Source organism: Haplochromis burtoni, unplaced genomic scaffold, assembly GCF_018398535.1.
Source record: "Haplochromis burtoni strain Fernald_Lab_line unplaced genomic scaffold, NCSU_Asbu1 Contig_48, whole genome shotgun sequence".
NCBI classification, from domain to species: Eukaryota; Metazoa; Chordata; class Actinopteri; order Cichliformes; family Cichlidae; genus Haplochromis; species Haplochromis burtoni.
The window spans coordinates 903,439-926,054 of NW_024582409.1; the positions used below are offsets into that span (position 1 = coordinate 903,439).

At 40.8% G+C, this 22,616-nt stretch overlaps 1 protein-coding gene across 3 annotated transcripts in view; it reads left to right on the forward strand.

The window, feature by feature from the left end:
- The first annotated feature begins 677 nt into the window (after positions 1 to 677).
- Positions 678 to 22,616, forward strand: part of osbpl6 (oxysterol binding protein-like 6) — a 43,977-nt gene continuing 22,038 nt past the window's right edge. For all 3 annotated transcript variants that reach the window (XM_005921450.3, XM_014333334.2, XM_005921452.3), the window contains exons 1-2: positions 678 to 999; positions 9,963 to 10,211. In XM_005921450.3, coding sequence (XP_005921512.1) covers positions 10,062 to 10,211 — 150 coding nt within the window. In that variant the 5' untranslated portion in view covers positions 678 to 999; positions 9,963 to 10,061. The remainder of the gene's footprint in view (positions 1,000 to 9,962; positions 10,212 to 22,616) is intronic.

The window sequence follows — 22,616 nt, forward strand, 5'->3', positions numbered from 1 at the left end:
ATATTGGGCAAATGAAAGAAAGCAGTACTACATGTTATACTTGTTTGATGTGCACACTGAAGGAGACATCCTGATCAAAAATGACTCACGGTGTTACTGGCAGTTAAGATAATGCCATATATAGCAAGTATCCAGTTAGTTACCATGTTTTAAGTAAATTTGAGACTACTTCTCAGACTACCTTAATCTACTTGGACAAACAAAGACTCATAATGAATTTCAAAGTAGGCCTAAATATGCTAATAGATACTTATTCCTCCATTTTTACAGTATATGTAACATATATAATTGTATAACTCCAACAAAAACATGGTGTTACAGTACTAAAGTGCAAAGTTGAAGTATCAAATAATCACAAATACCTACTGCAGAGAAGAATAAGGTTCAAATATTTTAATTATTTTTGATTATTTACACCTATCAGTAATTTTAATACCAGCAGACTGACTTTTGTGGCTCAAAAACACCTCTACTAATTTGCCAACGCCAAAGCTCATTCATTCCTATTTGCTTCCCATTGGCTATAAAGCTGCAACCACACAGGGTCACGCTTGCATGCTTGCACCACCTCGTCCGTCTACACTCCGGCCCTGCTCCGAGTCCGAGCTTAGTGTGACTCCATGGCCACGTTTTGTGCGCAGCCACCATTCACCGGTATTTGATCCATTCCGGCGATTTCTTCCCGCTCAAAGCCAATCTTGCTGCAGGGAGGAGCGAGCGGAGTGCAGCTGAGCGGAGCAGAGCATCATCACAGCCCGCATTCAAGAAACAGGCAAACACAGCACTTTCCCCCCCTTTTTTTAATGTCACTTTCCATCACGTTCTAGCCTACAAGTCTACAAGTCGTTAACACGAAGAAGCAGCTATATCCCATGTGGACACATATGGAAGCCGCTTGTCTCTGAGGAACTGGGAATCTCTGCCCAGTCAAGGGGAGACCCGCTCAATTGTTTCCTGCGCCAAGAACTGTAAAGACATGGTCATCACACGACATCTGGGGTAAGGACACCAGCTTTTCTGTCCCTCTTTCACAGCAGCCTCAGTGGCCACATTAGAGCTCACATTAGAGGAAACTATCGCGCTCCAGCAATGCCGTGTTGGATTAGGACGTAGAGCCTCTTCTTCCTCCATCCAGCCGCTCTCTCTCTCACACACACACGCAGACCTCAGCTCTCATCCTTTTGTATTTGCACCCTGAGTGAATCACCAGTCAGACATGACCACCTAGCCGCTGCTGACTGAGCTAACTGCTGCTAGTCGTTACCACACGGGGATGATGATGATGATGGTGGTATTATCCACGGCTCCAGCACATCATCATCACCACATCGTGATGAAGCCCCCCCCCCCCCCCCCCAAAAAAAACAACACACACACACACACACACACACACACACACACACACACACAAACACAAAAACACACACACACACATAATGAAGCATTAAAGTAGCAAGGCTGATGATGTAGACGTAATGCGTCACTGACATTTTTACCTTTTTCACTGAGCTCCATGCTTACTGCTCCAGTCCCATTTAGACTAACTCCATGACATGCTGGAGCATTACTTAACAACACGACCTCCCCCCTTCATAATCTCCTTTACCCCACTTATTGTGCTGCCAGTGATGAAACTAATTGAGAGTTAGCCAACTTCTGGTGCCAATGACAGGACGGCTCCACAATCTAGCCTCCTTTTTTACCCCCAACTGAAGGTCAGCCAGTGACTTTGCAGCTGTTTAAAATAGCCTCCAATCACATGAATTAAAGAGCAGCAGAGGAGACTGGGAGATCTCAGTGCATCTGTAGTTTTTGGCTGACATGCCTTCTTGAACAGGGGGTGATTATTGATTCTTTCATATACAGTACTGCTCGCCCCTTCCTGCTGAAGGTGCCCCCATACCATTTACATTATATCCTTGCAGAGCATATGATAGAGGGATTGCGTTCTGGTTATTCCTTTCTTTGCCAAGCAATTAACGTAAAGTAAAACAGTAATTACACCGACTGACTCGTCAAATTAGTTGAGAAATGCAAGCAGAAAGTTGAGGGTGAGTTAAAGCAGTATTCAGACGGTCTGATGACTCATGCACGGCCATCCCTTGTGTTTGCTTTAATGAAGGGTTTTTGGTAATTACCAGCACGCCACTTGTTTATTCTCTCTTATTAACCTCATTTGCTTTGTTTTGTTTCCTAGAAATAGGGTGTTTGGTGTCAAATTGTAGGGATACTGTTGAACTGGGATTATGGAGGCGTTTAAGTCAAACATCTAAAGCTAAATGCTGCGTTATCTCAAAGGGACTTTATCTGAATCACAACATTATATACAGTAGTTCTTAAGACTATTGCACTGTGTGATACCCAGGTCTACCCAGGTGATGTAATATGCAGCGTTGAGAAACCGGCTCTGTCCAGTTGGGGCTGTTTTTTAAAAAACGTATTTGCAACAAATCAGACAAAACTACTTAGTTAGCTGCTCATTGCTTCCAGATGTCGCACGAGATCTACGTCCATCTAAATGCGCAGGTAAATGTTCAATATCGACCGCCATGCATTATTAGTCAGCTGTAAACTCAGACACCACTTGTCCTCAAAGACCCTGTAATGTAATGTAATATAAGAACACGAGTCTCCCTTTGTTGGCTCGCTTTAAATATGCAGCAGTGAGGGGGTGGAGGGTATCAGTGGACTTGTTTTGCTATAGCGTGCTGATCAATAATGCGATATCCTGTTCCTTGAATGTGGTGACAAAACAAACAAGCATGTCCTTCTACCCCTGTTAGGGCGCTGGTACCATCACACTTCATCGTATTACCTGTTTGTGACGAGCGGCGCCCTTAACGCCTGTGTGGCTTTGCGTTTAGTGTGTTGACAGCAGCCAACGTGAAGTTTAAAGTGACTTTGAAATGTGTTCCAGTTTTCACTGGTTTGTTTAGTTCTGGGTCTTCCTGTGGTTGACATATTGAGTGTCTTAGGCTCAAGTTTGTTTTCTTCATCCTTCTCAGATCTCACAGAGCAGGGCGCGAGATAGTGGGATTGCCTTCTCCCCCTCAAAAGCCCTGTAGTGCTCTTCTCGGCTTGACCTCTATCAGAATGGATGATAGCTGCTCCTTAATTTGTGGACCTCTTGTTGATCTCTGATGGAGACCTGTGGCTTTGTTCTCGCCACCCTGACTAGGAGAAAGACCCTGCAGGCTGTAGGAATGTGTGTGTTACTCAAGGAAACTGTTGTTATTATTGCTGGTGCTGTAAGTTTGCGGTTTCCTGAAACGAGTCAGTTAGTCACTCTTTTTGTTGTGTTTCGTTCCCTTAAGGTAAGAGAGATTATAGAAGAAGAACAATTCAACATAACCTTTGTTATCCTGTGTGCTGTGACTGCATCAGCAGATTTCTTGCACCAGGCCTCAAACATTAAAAGAATGAAAAAACTGAACTCAGTGCTTAAATGTCACTTTGAACTGCCCGAACCTCAGAATTACACTTTTAATATTCCACCAGGGAAATTTTTGGTGTATGTGATATTCAGTTATACTATAAAAAGGACAAGATACTTGGTTTTTACATCTTTACTGAGCTGCCGTATCTGTCAACTGCCCGAGCAGTGACTACAAATCCTGCAGCCTATCTGCTGATAGTCATGCCACCGTGAAATCCCCCGATCTTGCCTGATCCGTTTAGTACTTGGACATGGAGACTGTCTGTGAAAACCAAGTACCAGAAGTCTTGGGATTGGTGTGGCTCAGGCAGTAAAGCAGGTCCTCCAACAGTCAAAGATCGTTGATTTGATCCCCGGCTGTAAGAGTGTCCTGAACCCAAAACTGACACCTCAATATTTACAGCATTGTCAGCAAGGGTAATGACCACTCTGTAAGTTGTATATATGTTATAAATACACTGGTATTGTAGCCTGTATTGGCAAATTAAACCCTTGCTTGCTTTATGCCAAATAATTAATTTAGCTTGTTTGTTCAGCTTGTCATAAGTGTCCCCAGAGGGTAATGAGCACCTGTTGATGGCGCTGATCTTAGGTTAAATTATTTTTTCCGCATAGAATTTGTTTCAAAGTTTTCATCATTGCCTTTGACTGTGAAATCCCCTCTCCTGAAACTCAGTTTCCTTCCTGGAGCATGAAATGAGATGGAGAAAAGTTTTATGTGACTGAGCATAGAGTGCATTTTGGAGTAAACAAGAGAGATGGGAAAAGGCAAGTTTTGGGGGTTTCTTCTCTTTTTTTCTAGATAAGTGTGTAATAAGTGTGTAATACATCAGCACAGAGGAACAGACGACAAGGTACAAAAATGCATCTTTAATTACTGTTGCCCAGCTACCATGCAGTGCAGGTTTACTTAAATAAAACAATATATATTGGCACTGGTGCATACATATATCTGTATTCATAACAAACAGTATCATGCAGTTGCTTTAAGGCACTACTCTACCCATTTTCCTAATCAACTGTTGGTTTAACCAAAGGCTAAACCTGCAATAAATAAACAACTGTTTAAGGTTTTTAATATATATTCTCCATTATTAGTAACCATCTTACTTATCATATTAAGAGTTTTTGTGTCTTTATCTTTAATGTGTGTATTTATTATTGTAGATTGTAGCTGATAAAGATTTTTCTTTAGGTTTTAAAGGCCAAACTACGGATGGACATTACACACCACCTTGGGTATAAATGCTGTGGTCTGTGGCATGGTTCATGTGCCATACATTTGTCTATAAACATAAACTAGAAGTAAATAAAAATTACGGATCTGTTCTTAGCACATCTTCATGTCATCGGTAGAAGAACTATCGCTCTGATGTTTCACAGGATCATTCAGCGGCAAAATGTCCTTCCATTTTTTACGGTTCGGTGACGTTTCTCAACTTGAGGCATTCAGAAAATGTCGCCAGAAAGACCCTCCCAGCTGCTTACAACTGCCTCTTTTGTTCCTTTACATGTCTGAAAGACAACTGAAGGATCCTCTTTGTCTCCTAGGATCGGAAATCTTAGAAACCACAGTCCATTATCTGACTTTCAGACTTTCAAACCATACTATCACAAGGGGAGGTTAAGGAGGAAATTGAGTGCACATATTCTTTTGTAATTATAAAAAAAAAAAAACAAGGAGCCTTTTCCCTTTGGCATATAGTGTGCAGTGTTTGAGTGAAGTACATAGAACAGTATAGTTTTTATTGCGGTCTCACTCAGCTCACTTCTATTCAGTTTTATTGCTTTAAATGGGAAACGCTGAAGCACAGCGGAAGCAGATGCTCATCCATCATCCATCATTACACAGAATATAAGCCATCAGGGCCGTAAAAACAATAAATGAAAACAAGGAAGATGAAACCAATAAATAGGAAGGAGTTTATATAAGATTACATTGGCTTCTTCTTGGAGCATCTTTGTAGTTTATCTACATAAATACACCAAACAGAACTGCACATTTATAAAGATGCTATAGTGTTTGGTTTGACTTTGCAGAGATCTTGACCAGGTGCTTCAGAGGTGTTCGTCCTGTCTGCTTAGAGCTGCACCATAATCACAGTGACTGGATTTAGAACAATAAGCTCATGACTCATCGGACGTTCCCCAGCACGATGACTGGCTTTGTGTGGCGCAACGCTGCCGTCCGTCTAAGTCAAACAGACATTTATGATGTTGGCACCTGCATTTTCTTGTGAACTGAAAGCTTCGGTTAAAGCCCCAAACCTGCTTGTTGTGTCTCTGAGCAACGGGCTTACCAAGAATGATCCGATTCAGTACGTAAATGCCGACTCTTCTTTTGTTTGTTTTTGTTTGGCTTTAATAAACAGAACATTGAATTCATGTAGTCAGTGTTGAAACTATATCTTCTGCTGAAGTGAAACAAATGAAATGAAAGCTCGGTTGCATGCTTTCACTTGACTTTTGCTTCAAGGTCAGCAATTGTTACTGCAAATGCTAACAAACTAGAGCCTGCATGCTCGCAGACTAGCAACAATATAAAACTGTTAAACTTACACTCAATGTGCTCATCACTTTTGCTTTCTAATTAGGTCAAGGGGATTAGATCTGTTAAATAGATGTAAGTGGAATACGCTATCTGGATGGATTTAGTGCCGTGTACTGTAGCTTAGAGCCTTGGCTGGCTTAAGAGAGTGCAGGATGATGACGTTGTTAAAGGATCTGAATTATAGATTACAGTGTGTGAGTATGCTGCATGCTTGCTTGTGATCGTGCAGAGCTCCTCTGTAGAGTCTGCATTTCCTTGGCTCAAGGGAGAGCCTAACAGAAACATCCGGCAGTTAAAAACCACAGGTTGCTCCAGAGTTGAATACAGTATCTATGAGCACCATGCTGACTGTGCCGTGACACTGTGTCACTGGCTGTGGCAGGAATTGATAACCCTGCATTTACACACAGTTTTCAGAGGAGTCTTTGTTATTGGTAAAGTTTTTTTTTGTATAACCAGTTTTGTTTATTTGGTTTTCATTTCATTATTAATGAGAGATTTTTTAGTTTTGTAGATTTTAATAATCTATTTTTTAAGGTTTCACTCTAATGCTGTGTGTTTAAGATTATCCTACAATATAAATGTTTTAGTCTCGCCCGATTTACTAGATATGAGCATCATCTGTCTATTTTGATTATTTAATAAGGTCTTCAGCATTTAATAGGTTGATCTAGCTAAATTAGATAATAAATAAACAGGCCACATTACCGCTGTTTGCTTTGCGTAAATTTGGCAACCTCTCGAGGTCCAAAAGCCACATCGTCAACACTGAGGCGCTTGATAAAAAGAGATATTTGCCCTTGTAAAAGTCCAATAACATCGTCGGTGTCAAGTGTCTCAGTTTCTCAGCTGAACAGTGTTTGTTTTCTACTGCCTTGCGATCGATGTATGTTTTAACAGTGGGACCTCCAGAGAGCTCAGACAATTACAGAGCAGCACTGCAGGCAGTATTATGGGTGTCAGCGTGGCACAACACAGTGCCATGACTAATGATGAAAATGAGTACACCCTGCTGCTACCTGAACATAAGGTTAACCAGACATTTTGAATCCAATATAAATCTTTCTCCGCCTTCACTGTCTGATGTTTTAAAGGTTACCTCACTGGACAGTGTTCTCTTGCTTGTTTGTGTGTTTATGAGGGTTTATACAGTTTTAACTGGTTTGTAACAATGCAGATAGAGCAGATGTTTTCCTGTATTGATTTGATGTCCTCTTCTAAATTCAATCATTATGATATTTGTAATTAGATGTTTAAGGATTTATGTCGCAGTCTTATGGGATGATCTCAGTCTTGTGGAGGGGAGGCAGTGGTTGTAGTTGACAGTTAAAAGTGGTAGTTGCCACAATTCCTAATTTTAAACAGAGTTCAGTCTAAGGAAGTACAAATATATAGTTTGTCCCTATAGGTTAGAATAACGAGCCACCAGTTGTGAAATTCTGACCAACATACCAATATTTTCTTTTTTTCATACTGTTTTAGTTCCTGTTTGGTCTCCATAGTAACAAAAAAAAATACTCTTTACAAAAATACAAAAATAAATGACCTTTTTGAACATTTAGCCCATAGGTGTCAAACTCTGGCACACGGGCCAAATTTGGCCCGCAGCCTACTTACATTTGGCCCGCGAAGCCATACCAAATTACTATCAGAGCTGGCCTACTGGTATTATACAGCTAATATATATATTGTTTAGTATTAAGCTTTGCTTGTTCCATATTCAGTTTTTCAGCAAGACATGTTTGAGTCCATAAGAAAAGATTCATTCTTATATCTGGAGGAATAAATATATTTCAATAAATATTAATGTTAGCCCGCGACTTTGTTCCAGTTTTGAATTTTGGCCCACTGTGTATTTGAGTTTGACACCCCTGATTTAGCCCATCCGATAGCAATGTGACAAAAAGATAAATAAACAGATAAATACATTTAGGTCCATAATTTATTGGGCAAATATACAATTGTTCCAGTTTTGGCTCTGTACACCAGCACAGCAGATTTTAAAACAACAGCTGTTGTTTGCTTAAGTCCAGACGTTCAGCTTTCATTTAGGGAGTTTTACAAAATTTTTGTCATTAACTGTTTAGGAATTCCAGCCATTTCTAAACACAATTCCCCATTTTTGGTGGTTAATAAATAATTGGACGGTTTGTTTCCAGATGAGGAGACAAAAATGCTCATCAGTCAGTTTTGTTATTTGATGACAAATAAAGCAGACATATCTGAAGTTGATTAAAAGTGTTGAATTTGTCACGGTTCTGCGTCAGTGACCCAGTGTTTTGTGTATTGTTATTGTAATTTGTGATTTCTTGTGTTTAATATAAGTTTTGTCCAGTGCCTCTGAGTTAAGTCTGTGGATTTCCTGTTTTACTTTGAAGGTCTGTCTCGTGTTGGTGTATTCTGTTTTGCTCACCTGGTCTTATTTTGCCCAATTGGTTCCAGCTGTTCCTCATTCTCCCGTCCTGCTTGTGTATTTATAGTGTGTGTCCTTCAGTCCTCGTTGTCCTGCCATTCCTGCCTGTGTGTTCCGTTCACGTGTCTTTTCAGTTTTGTATTTTACCAACAATAAAGCTGAGGTTCTTTTTGAGTTTACTTTTGCCTCCATGAGTCCAGCTCTTGGGTCCTTTTCCTGCCTGCCTGCGCACAGACCATGACAGAATTTTGGTCAATGTCTGTTGTGTTTAAATGTTAGAAGTTCTGTATAAAGAAACTGACTTGTAACTTTTCACTGTAGTTTCAAATATAAGGTCCGAAGGGGTATCAGTGGACATGAGGGATGTCATCATATCCAGAAGCAAACTAAATATACTAATCAGAGAGACAGCAAAAACTTTAGGAGTGGCCAAATCAACAATCGGGTGCATTTGCAAAAAGAATGAATGAACTGACGAGCTCAGCAACACCGACAGGTCTGAAAGAGCACAGAAACTAAAGTGCATGATAACAGAATTATTTCCATGGTTATTACAAATAACTTAACAACATCCAACTCAAGTTGTACTAGAATGATGGAAAGAGGAGAGAAAGCATTCCACATGATCTGTTATGGTGGAGGTAATATTATTGCACGGGCATGTATGGCTTCCAGTAGAACCGTGCCACCAGTGTTTATTCATGATGTGACTGCTGATTGAAAGGGCCGAATGAATCTCTTCTCAGATTCAGGATAATGAACCAAAAAATAATGACCAGTGGCTGAAGCAAAGGTCCTGACAAAGCATGTCAAGGGAGTAAACACAGCATTTGGTGATATCTGTGGGTTATGGATTTCAGGCAGTCATTGACTGCAGAGGATTTTAATCCCATATTTAAAAGAATTCTGAATTGCTTCATTTTGAGCCCCTGAAATCCACTGTGGAGGTGTACAGAGGGAAAACCAGAGTAATTGATGTCTTTGTCCAGCAAGTTATAAATGTAACTGTATTGGCGAGTGACATCAGTAAATGACATCACATTTGCTGCTATGCCAACATCAGTCAGCGCTGACTATTTATATATTAGACCATTATTGTGGCCAGTCCCTAGTTAAAATTGAAACAGTCAGTTTATATATCTTTGGATTTGTGACAATTGATTATCTCATTAATTAACATGAAGTAGGAATGTCATTAGTTGCACTCCTCATATATAAGTTGAGTTTGGCTTTCAGATGATACAGTGAATAATAAAGGAGTAATCCTGAGTGGCGCTGGTCTCATAGCCAACATAATGAAAGGCTTATTCAGTAATGCACTTGTAATGAGAAGAATCTCATGCTTCAAAGAAGAGCTCCGGGTGTCTCAACTGAATATCACTGAGTGAAATTTACATACTGAAAATGATGGAGGATATTTTTCGAAAGCCTCAGAGAAGCCAAGATGCTAATTTTAGTCACAGGCCGTGTGATTTACTGCCTGCTATAAGCAACCGAGGTGTGGTGCAATGAGGAAGCTGAAGTGCATGTGCTAGTGTAACTTCCTCACTCTTGTGTTTCAGATGAACAGCAAGCAGTGATCACGAGGAAGTGTCAGAGGATGCCCCAGATCTGCGGGGCCTAGTGCAGAGGGAGGTCCACAGAGCCGCGCGGTGCCCACAATGTCTCACCACCAACACTATCAACAGCGAGGCCCCCACAGCCGCACCATGAGCTCTGAGGAGAGGAGCTCTACGCCGGTGAACAAGACCTCGACGCCAGTCCACAAGAGCACCTCCTCCTCTTCCTCCTCCCAGCGCGACAGCCGGCAGGTAATTTTCAGGCCACGGGCAGAAGAATCCATCTACAAATAGATTCCAGGGATGGCAGGACTTTGAATGAATGCAGCTTTAGCGGAGGTGGAAAAGGCAGGAGGCAACATTAGTTTGGAGTGCTGCAGTCTTCTATCAGTGTGACTGTTTATGCGAGAAAGAAGAGCTATGAGGGAATGATGAATCATGAAATATTCATTCAGCAGTTTTAGCTTTTGTAGCAAGAACAATCAAAGCTATTATAATGCACTGACATAATTAATATCAACTGCCATCATACAGAGAAGTTAGGCATGTCATGTTAAACTGTTCGTGACTTGAAGATGTGCAGAAACAGAATGTTTTTGCTTTGTTTTGTTTCCCTTTTTTTCCATTTAAAATAAAGCCAAAGTGTATAAACTCGCATTGCAACGAGATCAGCAGGGGAGGCTCCATGTAAACATGAAACCTCCATAAATACAAGTGCTGACAGATGGCTGGGTAGATGAAGAATTTTTAGTCAAGTTAATCTTAACCTCTGTCAACAACAGCATGTGAAATATGTAGCATCCTAGCATATCAGAAACCAACGAAGGAGTGTTAGGGCCACATTAAGAAAAATATATATTGTTGATTGTTTTGAGAAAAAAGTCGAAATGTGGAGATTACAGTTGTTTCAAGACAAACTGCCACGCTTCCTCTAACCTCTGAGTTACTGAAATCGTACTTCTGAATCAGTTTAAGTAACAAGATGGGAAATTATTTCTCTTATAGAACGTAAACATATTGTGGTGATAAGTATAAGGACGTTGAATAGATGGTGCAGAAAGTTGCATTTGGTCACACGAGGATGTTTGTTGTATCACAAGACGGCTGATCATTTGTTTCACTAACATCGTCTTAACAATGCATTTTGTAGCGGGTGTAGCAAACGTCACAGTCTGTCTTGAAACAACAGCGATAAGCTCCACATTTTGACTTCTTTCTTGAAATACATTTTTGACTTTAATCTCAAAATTTAGACTTTCTCAAAAGGATCAATAATGTGGCCCTAATACTCTGTCGTAGAAACCCCTTCAGTGGTCTTACAGCCAAACGGTTCATATAATTAATCAGGTTTTGTAACCCACTTGAAGAAAATCAGCGATCTTGGCTTGAGTAGCTAAATGCTATAGGCTGAATCCCTGTCTGTGTACAGTTTAAAGATCAGCGCTTATGTTTAACTGATTAATTAACCAAAGATGACTTAAAGCTTGGGGAAAACTCTTCTTTGGTAGTGATTATAATTTATTAGGATCCAAAAGTTGGCTGATTTTCAGTGTTCGTTACGCGGACTGGTGAGCGGTCGATCGGCCACATGTATGTCTGATTATGATTATGTTTCATACATGTGGAACACGAGCACAGTAGCATAGGCAAATACACACAGTTGCAGCCGTACGCTAACATGCCATTAGCATGGAAGCTCTTCGCTGTGAGTGAAGACTTAAAGTTCGGCAATGTGAACGGCAGGGGGACCATTACGGAAACACTGCTAACAACAAACCTTCTCAGACACTTAAATCACCTTGAGTCTGTTGAACATTTTAAAGAAGCTAACAGGAAAAGGGAAACATTACCAGAGCTCAGAGCCAGCAGCAAACTGGGAGCCTCGGTATGAGCAAAGGATCAATGGAGCTACGAGGAAAACTATCGAGGGAAAACAAGAGGGGGGGGGGGTGATGTTGTCGATTCGTTTTGTTTTATAAATCCATTGCACATGCTTTTGTTTGGCGCAGTAAAATATGACAGATAAAGGGTTGGGTGTACAGCAGCACATTTTCACTTAATTATTTGTACCTTTATTTTCAGTTGTTTCTATGAGAGACGATTCTGTAACTTACTGCAGTTTGGAGGAAATGTTGTTGTCAATGAAGTCAATTATTTCTGGTAAAAACAAACAAACAGCGGGTCACACATAGAAAACAACTGGAAACTGGGATCAGCCAAGAAAATCTCTACCTTTGATCTGATGATTAAGTTTAATTTCCTTGTTAGTAAATAGTAACCATGCAGAGACATACAGTAGGGTAAAGCATTAGAAAACAAATCATTAGGTGGCTTTGTTAGACTTCTTTTAAGGATGTAAGAGGACCCTAATCAAGCGAGCAAAGAGCCCCTCACAGCACTACGGACCCAATGAATCCCCTCTCTGTAGTTGTCAAGGGCTCAGGTTCATTTGTCACTCATATCAGTAAAAAAAAAAAAAAAGGACTCTAATTTCACAGCTCACATGAGAGCTGCTTAAAATGAACCCCTGTCGTAAGCCACCTGAAGCCCATAACCCACCTTACCTCGTTGAGCTGCTGTGTCACTGTGGCTGTGCAGAAACAGGACACCGAAACTGGAATCTCTGACTACACAGCTTTTCCGTCGGCACTGCGTGATGAATATTTCATAAGGGACAGGCGGAGGCTTGGTGCTCCAGTGAACATGTGGCACACTCTGGTGAGCTGTGTGGAGCTTTGTGTCTTCAGGAGATGGCTCTCGGAAGAGAAAACGGAGCTGGTTTGAGAAATGGGGCCTGTTAGAAAAGCACAGTCGAAGGCGTGCTGCTTGATGAAGCAGACACTCAACCCTTACAAACTCTCTGTTCACTGTTTCTTTAATGTTACCTACTCGCTTTTGAAAAAAGGTGAAAGGAGAAATATTTTATTAACAAATTTTTTGATTGTTGTAGCTGTCACGATTAAGCATTTTGCTTGCGCCTGCCTGAAAAAATTTTTTACTTAAAAAGATTCACGTTCAAATTTGACATCCATGAAACTGGCATATAAGCCATACCAAGTCCTGTGAAAAGCTAGTCAGAGGTTAAGAAGCAGCCAGGTGCTGCTGATCACATGCACTTGATCAACTGATCATCAGCCAGTTTGAGCACCTGCAAAACACCTTAAAAAGTTTTTGTCAGTTTGTTGGTCAGGGGCATTCTTCCCAGGAGTAGACGTCCAAGCAAATTCAACCCAATTCAACCTTGCAAAGCTCAAATAAACTGCAAAAAACCCAAGCGCTACATTTCAGACTCTACAGGTCTTAGTTAGCATGCTAAATGTTAACATTCATGAAAGTACAATTAGAAAAAGAATGAACAAATATGGCTTGTTGTTAGAAGAAAGCACCTTCTTTCTGAAAAGAACATGGCAGCAGAACATAGGTTTGCAAAGTTGCATCTGAACTACAAGACTTCTGAAACAATGTCATTTGCACAGATGAGACAAAAGTGGAGATATTTGGGCATAATGCACAGCAGTACACTTGGCTAAAACACACTATATCAGCTGAAACACCTTATATATATCAACTGTCAAGCACAATGGAGGAAAAGTAGTGGTTTGTGCTGGTTTTGCAGCCCCAGGATCTGTGCAGCTTGCACTCATTGATTCAACCTTAAACTCCTATATATGCCAAGGTTTTGTACAGTCAAATGTAAGCTAATTTATCTGACAGCTAAAGCATAGCTTTAATTGGGTGGTGCAACAGAACACTGATCCTAAGCACAGCAGCAATCTATAGCAGAATGGCTGAAAACAAAGAGGTGACCTTAAGAGAGCTGTGCAAAAACAAATACCTACAAACCTAAATGAACTACAGTAATGTTGTAAAGAAGCGTGAAATGAAATTGTGATAAAGTCACTCAGAAAATAATTACTTAATAGCAGCATTGAACACCCAGTGCAGACTTTCTGTAGTTTAAATATGAGATTTATAAATGCCATAGGTTGTACATGACACAAGACTTTGTAAATCACAGTTAAACACAAAAGTGTCTTCACAGGCTCCACAGGGTAAGGCCCAGTTCCATCCTTCCACTCTTGGACAAGAGTAACTCTCTGTGACTGCCGAAGGCAATCCTAAGTGAGGATAAAAATATTGCAGCAGGCTTCGGGATGCTCTTATCATCTCTGATGAGAAATGGCAGATTTTATAATCATCATCTGTTCCTTTTTTACTGCTGTCAGATGTATATTGAGATCATTTCACAAAAATGAGCCCACTTTGTTTCCCTTTAATTCATACGTTTACAAGCACGTCGTCATTCTTTTCTTCTCTTCTATTACAACTGATAACAGCTAACTAGTGATGAACGTTATTCATTTAGCGCTTCTCAAAAAAATAATAATAAGTGCCTACAGGAAAATTCACACAGACTAAATCATCCATCCATCCATTCGCTTATCCTTTTCAGGGTCGCGGGGGGCGCTGGAGCCTATCCCAGCTGTCATAGGGCGAGAGGCAGGGTACACCCTGGACAGGTCGCCAGTCTGTCGCAGGGCCAACACACAGGGACAAGGAACCATTTGCACTCACATTCATTCGCACCTAGTGACAATTTGGATTATCCAATTAACCTATCCCCACAAGCTGCATGTCTTTGGACGGTGGGAGGAAGCCGGAGTACCCGGAGGGAACCCACGCAAACACGGGGAGAACATGCAAACTCCACACAGAAAGACCCCGGCCTGGTGTTGGAATTGAACTCAGGACCTTCTTGCTGTGCGGCAACAGTGCTAACCACCGTGCCACCGTGCTGCCCAGACTAAATCAGCAAAATAAATTTAAAATTAGGCCACAAAGAAGAGGGAAATCTTTCCCACGGCATTTTTGTGGTTTGTGTTGCGCTGTGCCAGATATTAAAAAATCTGCCTATATTCTCCAAGTATCATGGAGGAAGGAAAAGGGGGCAGTTTTCTGGCTTGCACCGCTGCAGCGGCGCAGGAGTCGCTTCTGATTTTTCCCATGCTCTCTCTGCAGGTGGACTTCATCTAGTTTTCTGAGCACTGCAGGTATTTCTTTCATAAGGTCCTTTGAGTGGCTATTCTGGCTTTCACTCAAATCACCCAGCCCCCCTGATGTGTGGATGATTGTGTGATGATCACATCTTAAACAGATTATTAACTGATTTAACTGCGAGGTTGTTTCCAACATCAAAACACGTCTGTGCTGATGTTATGTAAAGTTATACCGGCGCTTTCATTGCATTCGTGATAGCAGTATTAGTGTTTTCTGTGCAGGCAGTTTGCTTTGAGAAGAGTCAGTACAGCACATCTTCCCTTGGACCGCAGATCTTAAGACCTTAGCTAGCTTGGCCGGGCCTCAGCGTTTGTGGATAAATGAGAGTGGGGGCACTTTGTTTGGGGAAAGCCTTAATGGGATCCTGCCCCCATTTTCAAATCAATACATGTCACTTCTCTCACTGCTGACGAATCCTGTTCACTCTGGAAGCCCTCATGAGAGCAATTAGAAGCAGCACCTGCAGCAAGCGTGAGCTGGTACCGACACACGCACACAAAAATACACACGATTCTGTGTAGATGAAGATAAATGAACAACTCAACGTGTTGCTGCAACTATCAGTTAATCCTCTTGTTGCCTGTCATTTCCTGTTCGATAAGACATTTTAACTTAGAGATAATCTGGGTGGAAATCACGCTACTGTATGTGTTTGAAAAATATTTAGGAAAGGTCCCTTTGATGGAAGCTGGCTGAGATTTATGAGAGCGGGGAAATCAGTGATGAGATCAGTTGTGTTTTTATGGTAATGGCCAGAAATCACAATCTGCTCCCTCGTCGGAAGATGTCTCTCTTTTCAAAGTGGTTTTCAGTCACCGGGTGTTTTTGTTGTGTGAGATCATTGTGACAAATCCACTTCAGAAAAGAGAACTGAAATTAAGACACTGAAGTGGTTTACCTTAGATTAACACTGAGTCATGGCCGCTTCCACTCAATATGTCAAGTTTTTGCATATTTTTCTCCAGGATATTAACCCCAGTGATCCCTTTTATAGTCTGTTATTTGGGCAGAAAACTAGCTGATGCCATTATATATTTAGTTTTTACCTGGTTATTATGTTTAGCTTTTATTTATCCACACAAAGACCTCTTTTTAAAAAAAGTGTTTCAGCTTGGCACACTACAATTTTTAATATTTATCTAAATTCATGTGACATAGCAGACATCCACTGACTACTGGATTATTTGCTTAAAGGCTGATGGGAGTTTCTCAACGCAAAGAATTGAGGTATTTTTCTGTGGACAAGCCTGTCACCTGATCTCAGCCCATTAGAGCTTTTCATGCTTTTCTAGTTATTAAATACAAAACTTAAGGCAGAAAGATGCACAAACAAGCAGCAACAAGCAAGCAAGCAACTTGGCTGGAGTGAAAAACAAAGGAAACATAATTCGGTGGTCTCGAGAGAGCTGGGAGTCATTTTAAGATTGGGATTTTCATCCAAATGTTAAAGACAATCATTATTTTTAAAAGGATGGTAGGTTGTTACTTGCTTCTGAGACTCTGAACATGGCAGACATAACTTTATAGTCTTGTCACAAAGGATCCCATGGCTGTAGAAAGCTACAGTGGATAGTCCTTCATGTTTTGATTAGGCAAATATTGACGCCGGATGCCCTGCCGGATGCAACCCCTAAGAGATTTGTGTTTCCTCCCGGGACTGAACCACTTGTTAGGTAAATGTGTAAACCACAATACTATGAAGCCACAAAAAGGAGCCCTTGCATATAATGCACTGTATTAAATCCCTGTGAGAAATAGATCAAAGCAATGGTACACTTTGATGGTTAAAAACAAAGCATAGGCGCTTAAGTCAAGTTGGCTAAATGACTGAGGCTTAAACATAAATGTAACGAAATAAGTACAAGAATGAAATAGAAATATTTCTTGTGTCAAACAAGAAAAGAAAATCTCTAGTCCAAATGGTTGGCGTTGGATTTACTTTGTCAAATATCTGTGAAGCGTAAGCTTTAAAAGTTCAGTAAATAAACCGTATGGAGTTCCAGTACTCATCCTCGGTTATGTCCGCACGTGCATGTGTTTTACAGAAGCAGCTGCAGTATTTCACCTGCAGGCTAACAGGGGACACATGCAGACTTTAAGGCTGTAACTGAATCTGCGGTGGTGTTTACACAGTGCATGACACCGCGCTTCTCTCAGGGTGTTAACGTCCCATCCATGTAGCAGTCTGCTCGCCTACTCCACCGTTTACTGCTCAGACGAACGCTGCGGTGAAATCCATCCTCGCGACAGGTCTTCTGTGGTTTTTAGCTGCTAAAATATAATCTTTCAGCGCAGCTTTGGTAGCTGAGTTTATAACGTAAAGATTACAGTTTCAGTACCTTACTATACAGGAAAAGATGTATTTTAAATTAATTTTTGTGGATTCAGTATTCTTTAACACTTCTCTACCTTCACCTGCTATCTCTTACCTCACCTACCTACCTCCACTCATCTAGCTTAAGACGACCCCACCTTTAACCCCCTAAATTATTCCCCTTTAATTCTATTTTAATTTTATTATATCTTATTTCATAGTTGTTTTATTTTGGTGAGCCTGGTCTTCCAGCGCTGTAGCCCATCTGCCTCGGGGTATTTTGCTTTCAGAGATGCTCTTCTGCATATTTTGGTTGTGACGAGTTGTTATGTGAGGTGCTGTTGCCTTTCCTATCAGCTCTAAGCAGTCTGGCAATTCTCCTCTGACTTCTGACATTAACAAGGCATTTTCAGCCAGAGAAGTGCCGCTCAATGGGTATTTTCTGTTTTTCGGGCCATTCTCTATAAATCCTAGAAAAGGTTTTTTGAAAAAATCTCAAGAGCTCAGCAACTAAATCACCTTTTTTCTGATGCTCAGTTTGAACTTCAGCAGGTCATCTTGACTATGTCTACATGCCAAAATGCATGGACTTTCTGCCATGTGATTGGATAATTAGATATTTGTGTTGAGTAGTTGAACAGGTGTTTGTAGAAGTGGCCAGTGTAGACTGATTTTCTGTTGAACTAACCAGTTAATCCACTTATTGTTGCAGCTGTACTATTACAAAGGTCTTGAAAATGTTTTTGTAAGATCACATGACTGCTTCTCCCTGAGCCTGGTTCTGCTGGATGTTTCTTCCTGTCAAAAGGGGGGTTTTCCTTCCCACTGTCGCCAAGTGCTTTGACATTGGCGGGTATCTAATTGTTGGGGTTTTCTCTGTATTGCTGTAAGGGGTTTACCTTACAATATAAAGCGCTAGGGCTGTGCGATATGACCAAAATCTCATATTCTCATCCGTAAACTCTCTGCATACTCTTTCACGTGATTCAGTTTATTTTGAAAAGTCTCAACAGGATCTTGAGCTTTATTGTGAAAGTGTTATGTGAAAAACAAACAAGCGGACAGCGGAGCCACGCGACGCTACGGTTTTACCGGCACTGTTGCTAACGACAACACCTATAAACAGGCGCTTGTCCGTCTGTAGTGTTGTTATATTAAATATAAGAGAAAGAGAGAACTTTAAGAAATTAATATAGCCACTACAGTGGCCATCAAAACGATGAAAAAATGTTGCTGTAAACTGTTTATTTTACTACACCACAAAACAAACGTTAGCTTATATTGTCATCCGATCTGTATCGTTATATCGAACAGCCCTATAAAGCGCCTTGAGGAGACTGTTGTTGCGAACCTGAAATCTCATGAATCTCATAACCGACTTGTTAACATAAAACTACTTAACAGCAATCTTGAGATACGATTTATTAGTTAATGGACGAGACGAAAAGACCAAATGCCAATTTTCTGGCCTTTATTTTTTTATTTTATGTTATTATCGCTTCTTTTTTGTTAGAACTTTCTGTTTTATTGTCATCAGATTTTAATACGACTTGAATACACTTGCGTTGCGTCTGGTCTGTGTAGTACAGCAACTTAAAAACGGTGACAGGCTCTAAATGTACAGCAGCGTCAAATCAAGAGGCAGAGAGAGGCAGACGTGCAAGAGAAAGTGGCCATCTGAGGTGGGCTGTTATTGTGGCCGCTGATATTTATAGTGCTGATTTAGTGTAAGGCGTCCCCAAGGAGTGTTTGTCCTTTCTCCTGCTCAGAGAGACCTTAACTGTAATAGTTTGATTCATTGCAGTATTAAAAGGTCTGCTTTGCTACACTGCTGAGTGTCACTGCAGGCGGTGGATCCCAGAAAACTTGGCCTATGAAACTGACACAACTAGGCTGTTAGATTGACTTAGGTGATGATCAGGATTGTAGAAGTTTCTTTCGAATACTCAACATAGTTTTTTTTTTTTTTTTTTTAATATATTGGCATCTTATGATTTTATTACACTGATATAGACTCGAGTATCAAGGGAGATATGAAAAGCTATTCAGATGTTTTGGATCAAGGAGCAAACTCTTCTAAATACGGACATAGAAAAGCAGACAGCCTCTCGCTGATTCTGCCACAAGATCCTTCATTAAATGGGTACACTCACCAAGAGCTCATTCAGCTTTAAATTATTCTGCAGGAAGATCAATACATGTAAGCAGAGTACAGGAAATCACTTTGGGTTAATTCAGCTCTATTCTCCGGGTGAAATTACAAAAGCAATTTCTCTCACTGTAGCAGTACTGTCCATATAAGCCTGGATGAGAATATATATATAAAAAAAGTACATTTTGAGTTTTATTTATTTATTTTGTCAGGGTTAGGGGTGATTCATAATTTTACTGCATTTCTTTTTGTCTACATGAAGTCCAAACTTTATTACCCCCCTAAATAACATTTATTTATATAAAAAAAGAATTCCCCACTCACCCTGCAGGTGCTTTTTGTTTGTCCTTCAAGCTTAGGTCCTCTACCAGAGGCCTGTGAGCTCCAGGCTGCTGCGCAGTATCTTTGCTGTTCCTGTCTCTGGGACATGCAGCTGGATGGTGTAATGGCAACACTGCTCTCTTTGGAACAATAGGTTGAGAGTTCAAATCCAGCGAGGGTCTCACAGACAAGGCTCCCTCATAATACCCCCAAGCCTGCCTTGCAATCAGGACACACTGATGAGAGGTGGGCTGCTAGGACAATGACGTCGAATAACTGACAAAAAAATGTGTATATAAATGTCACTAGTAGTGTAATAAAGATTGGATCGGCAAATGTTAATCGTCCCTACTGCTGATGACAGAAAAATAACTTTACTTCTATGTCTATCTGTTATATAGCAGTATCTAAATTACCATTGATATATATTTTTAGAAGATTTTTTAGGTTTTGATTTACACAGCATGGTAGTCTGTTCTACTTTGGCAAAGTCAAATCATCTCTATGACACTGAGTTAACAGGTCTACATTTCGATCTTCTTCAGCAGCTGTGGCTACCAGTACTCAAGCTTTTTCTTAATTGCCAAAAGCAAACATACAGACCTGTCCAGTGGAAAGGCATACTATAGAATGGCACCTGGCTCAGAGTGATGTGTATTCCATCATCAGAGGGTGACTGCGAGGCTCTGTATGAACACCCATGACCTTAAAACTTTAATTAATTCAGTATGTCTCCCAGCCTTGGAGTCTGTGGCTTTTAACATATGCTTGTTAGGAATTTATTTATTTATATCCTTGCTAGTTTGGGTTCTTTGTAAAGAAAACAGATGTATTGCAGCATTTGCAGCTCTATCCATCTATCTGTCCATCCTTCCTGCTTATCCTTATCGGGGGGGGGGGGGCCTGGAGCCTATCCCAGCTGTCATAGGATGAGAGGCGGGGTACAGCCCGGACAGGGCGCAGGCTTTATTTTGCATGCTACTGATTTGAAGCTGCCTCAGATAAAACCTAGTAAGTTTGTGTGTAGCATTTTTACCATCATCACGCAGCTCAGATGATCTGTTTTCTCGTAGTGTAATAGGTACAGTGCTACCTCTTAAGATATGACTCCTTTGCGCAGCGAGGTACATTTTGCTAACAAAGTTGAGCTTTTCCTCTACCCCAATTTCACAGGGCCACTCGGGCGAGCAGCTGCCCTCAGTGGAGCAACATGACCTCATTACCAGACAGATCTGTTCACCTGGTCATTAGATTAAACAAGCTGTTGCCTCCTTGTGTTAAATGTCCCGCAAACCAAGGTCAGGTGTTGTCATGCACACCCACAGAGCTGTCTCCAAGGTTGCAGCATCACATCATGCAGCGTGAAGCCACCGGCTATTAGTTAAGTTGCCAGAGATGCTTGTGAATTTTAAAGTGGGGTTTGCCTTAAAGGCTCTGCTGCTACTGATTTAAGTATGAAATGAAAACTCTGACCTACTTCACTGATCGTTACAATGAATGTGTTCCACATTATTATTTATTTATTTAGATGGATGTCAGATGGTTGCCTGGCAACCTTAGCAAGCAACCTCACATACATTACCTTCATTCAGCCAATGCCATGTCTACTTAAGGCAGAAGGCTTCTCAACCTAAGTATCAAACATGCTCCAACTTTTAGAGTTGTTTGATTTTTAGGCCATAATCGAGGTCTAACAGGACCATAAACTGAAAATGAGCACCAATATGTTGTCATTTCACTTTCATCTTTATCTAATAGTCAATTTCAATTACATTTTTTTATTCAATTTTATTCATATAGTGGCAGATTCCACCAACACTTTCCTTTAAGGCACCTTAAATTGTAAGGTAAGCGCCTTGGCAACATTGGGAAGGAAAATCTCCCTTTTAACAGGAAGAAACTTCTGACAGAACCCATTTCAGGGAGGGCCGGCTAGCCGCCTTGACCGGTTGGGGGTGAGGGGAGGAAGAAAGGACAAAGACACAAACTTTAAACATTAGAGAATTACCGGAAAAACACCCTTTAACCAGGCGTTAACCATCACACGGCTCATTATCAAATCATTCCCCACACACATTGCCAAAATCATTTTCAGTGGCTATGTTGTATCATTTATTTAGCAATATGCTTTATTGTTAAATAAACACATGCTCTGTTCATTTCGTATCATTAAACAGGTCACCGGCAACCTGACTAAGGTTGGGTTAGAATTAACATTTGCTTTAGTAGAAAGAGAGAGACTATACCTGAAGATATTACCCTTCGAGTGAACTCTCATACAGTGTAGCATTCCAGTTTTACTCTTAAAAGCTTTTCCATTTGATTAAAAGGAGATGGATGCTGAGCAAAATCTGACTCCAACAAGGTGGCCTGATGGATGTTAAGAGGGTTAAACTGTGTATTTCACCCCAAAGTTTGACTGACAGATTACTACTTGGGGGTTAAAGAGCACAATAAAACACTACCAAGATGAACTGATTGTGGTTTGGCAGCTCTGCTAAGTGGAAACAAAAACAATTATAGGATAAAGTAGGGGAATGCCCGTTTAAATAACTTATAAGAATATCAAAAGTTTCTAAACAAAATAACTTCCAAAATGGGTTATGTGAGGTAGTAGACATGTTTGTCACTCTGTTGTGCATTTTTCTGCCTTTAAAACCTGTATGACAGGAGGATGTCTTACCTGTCCCTGCCTGACCCTGCTGTCCCTCTACTCCAGAGGCGTCACTTTGATTTACTGACCCACTAGGAGCAGGAAGAGCACAGTCAGGAGAAGGCTAATGGAGTGGAAATGCTGAGAGAGCAGGAGGAA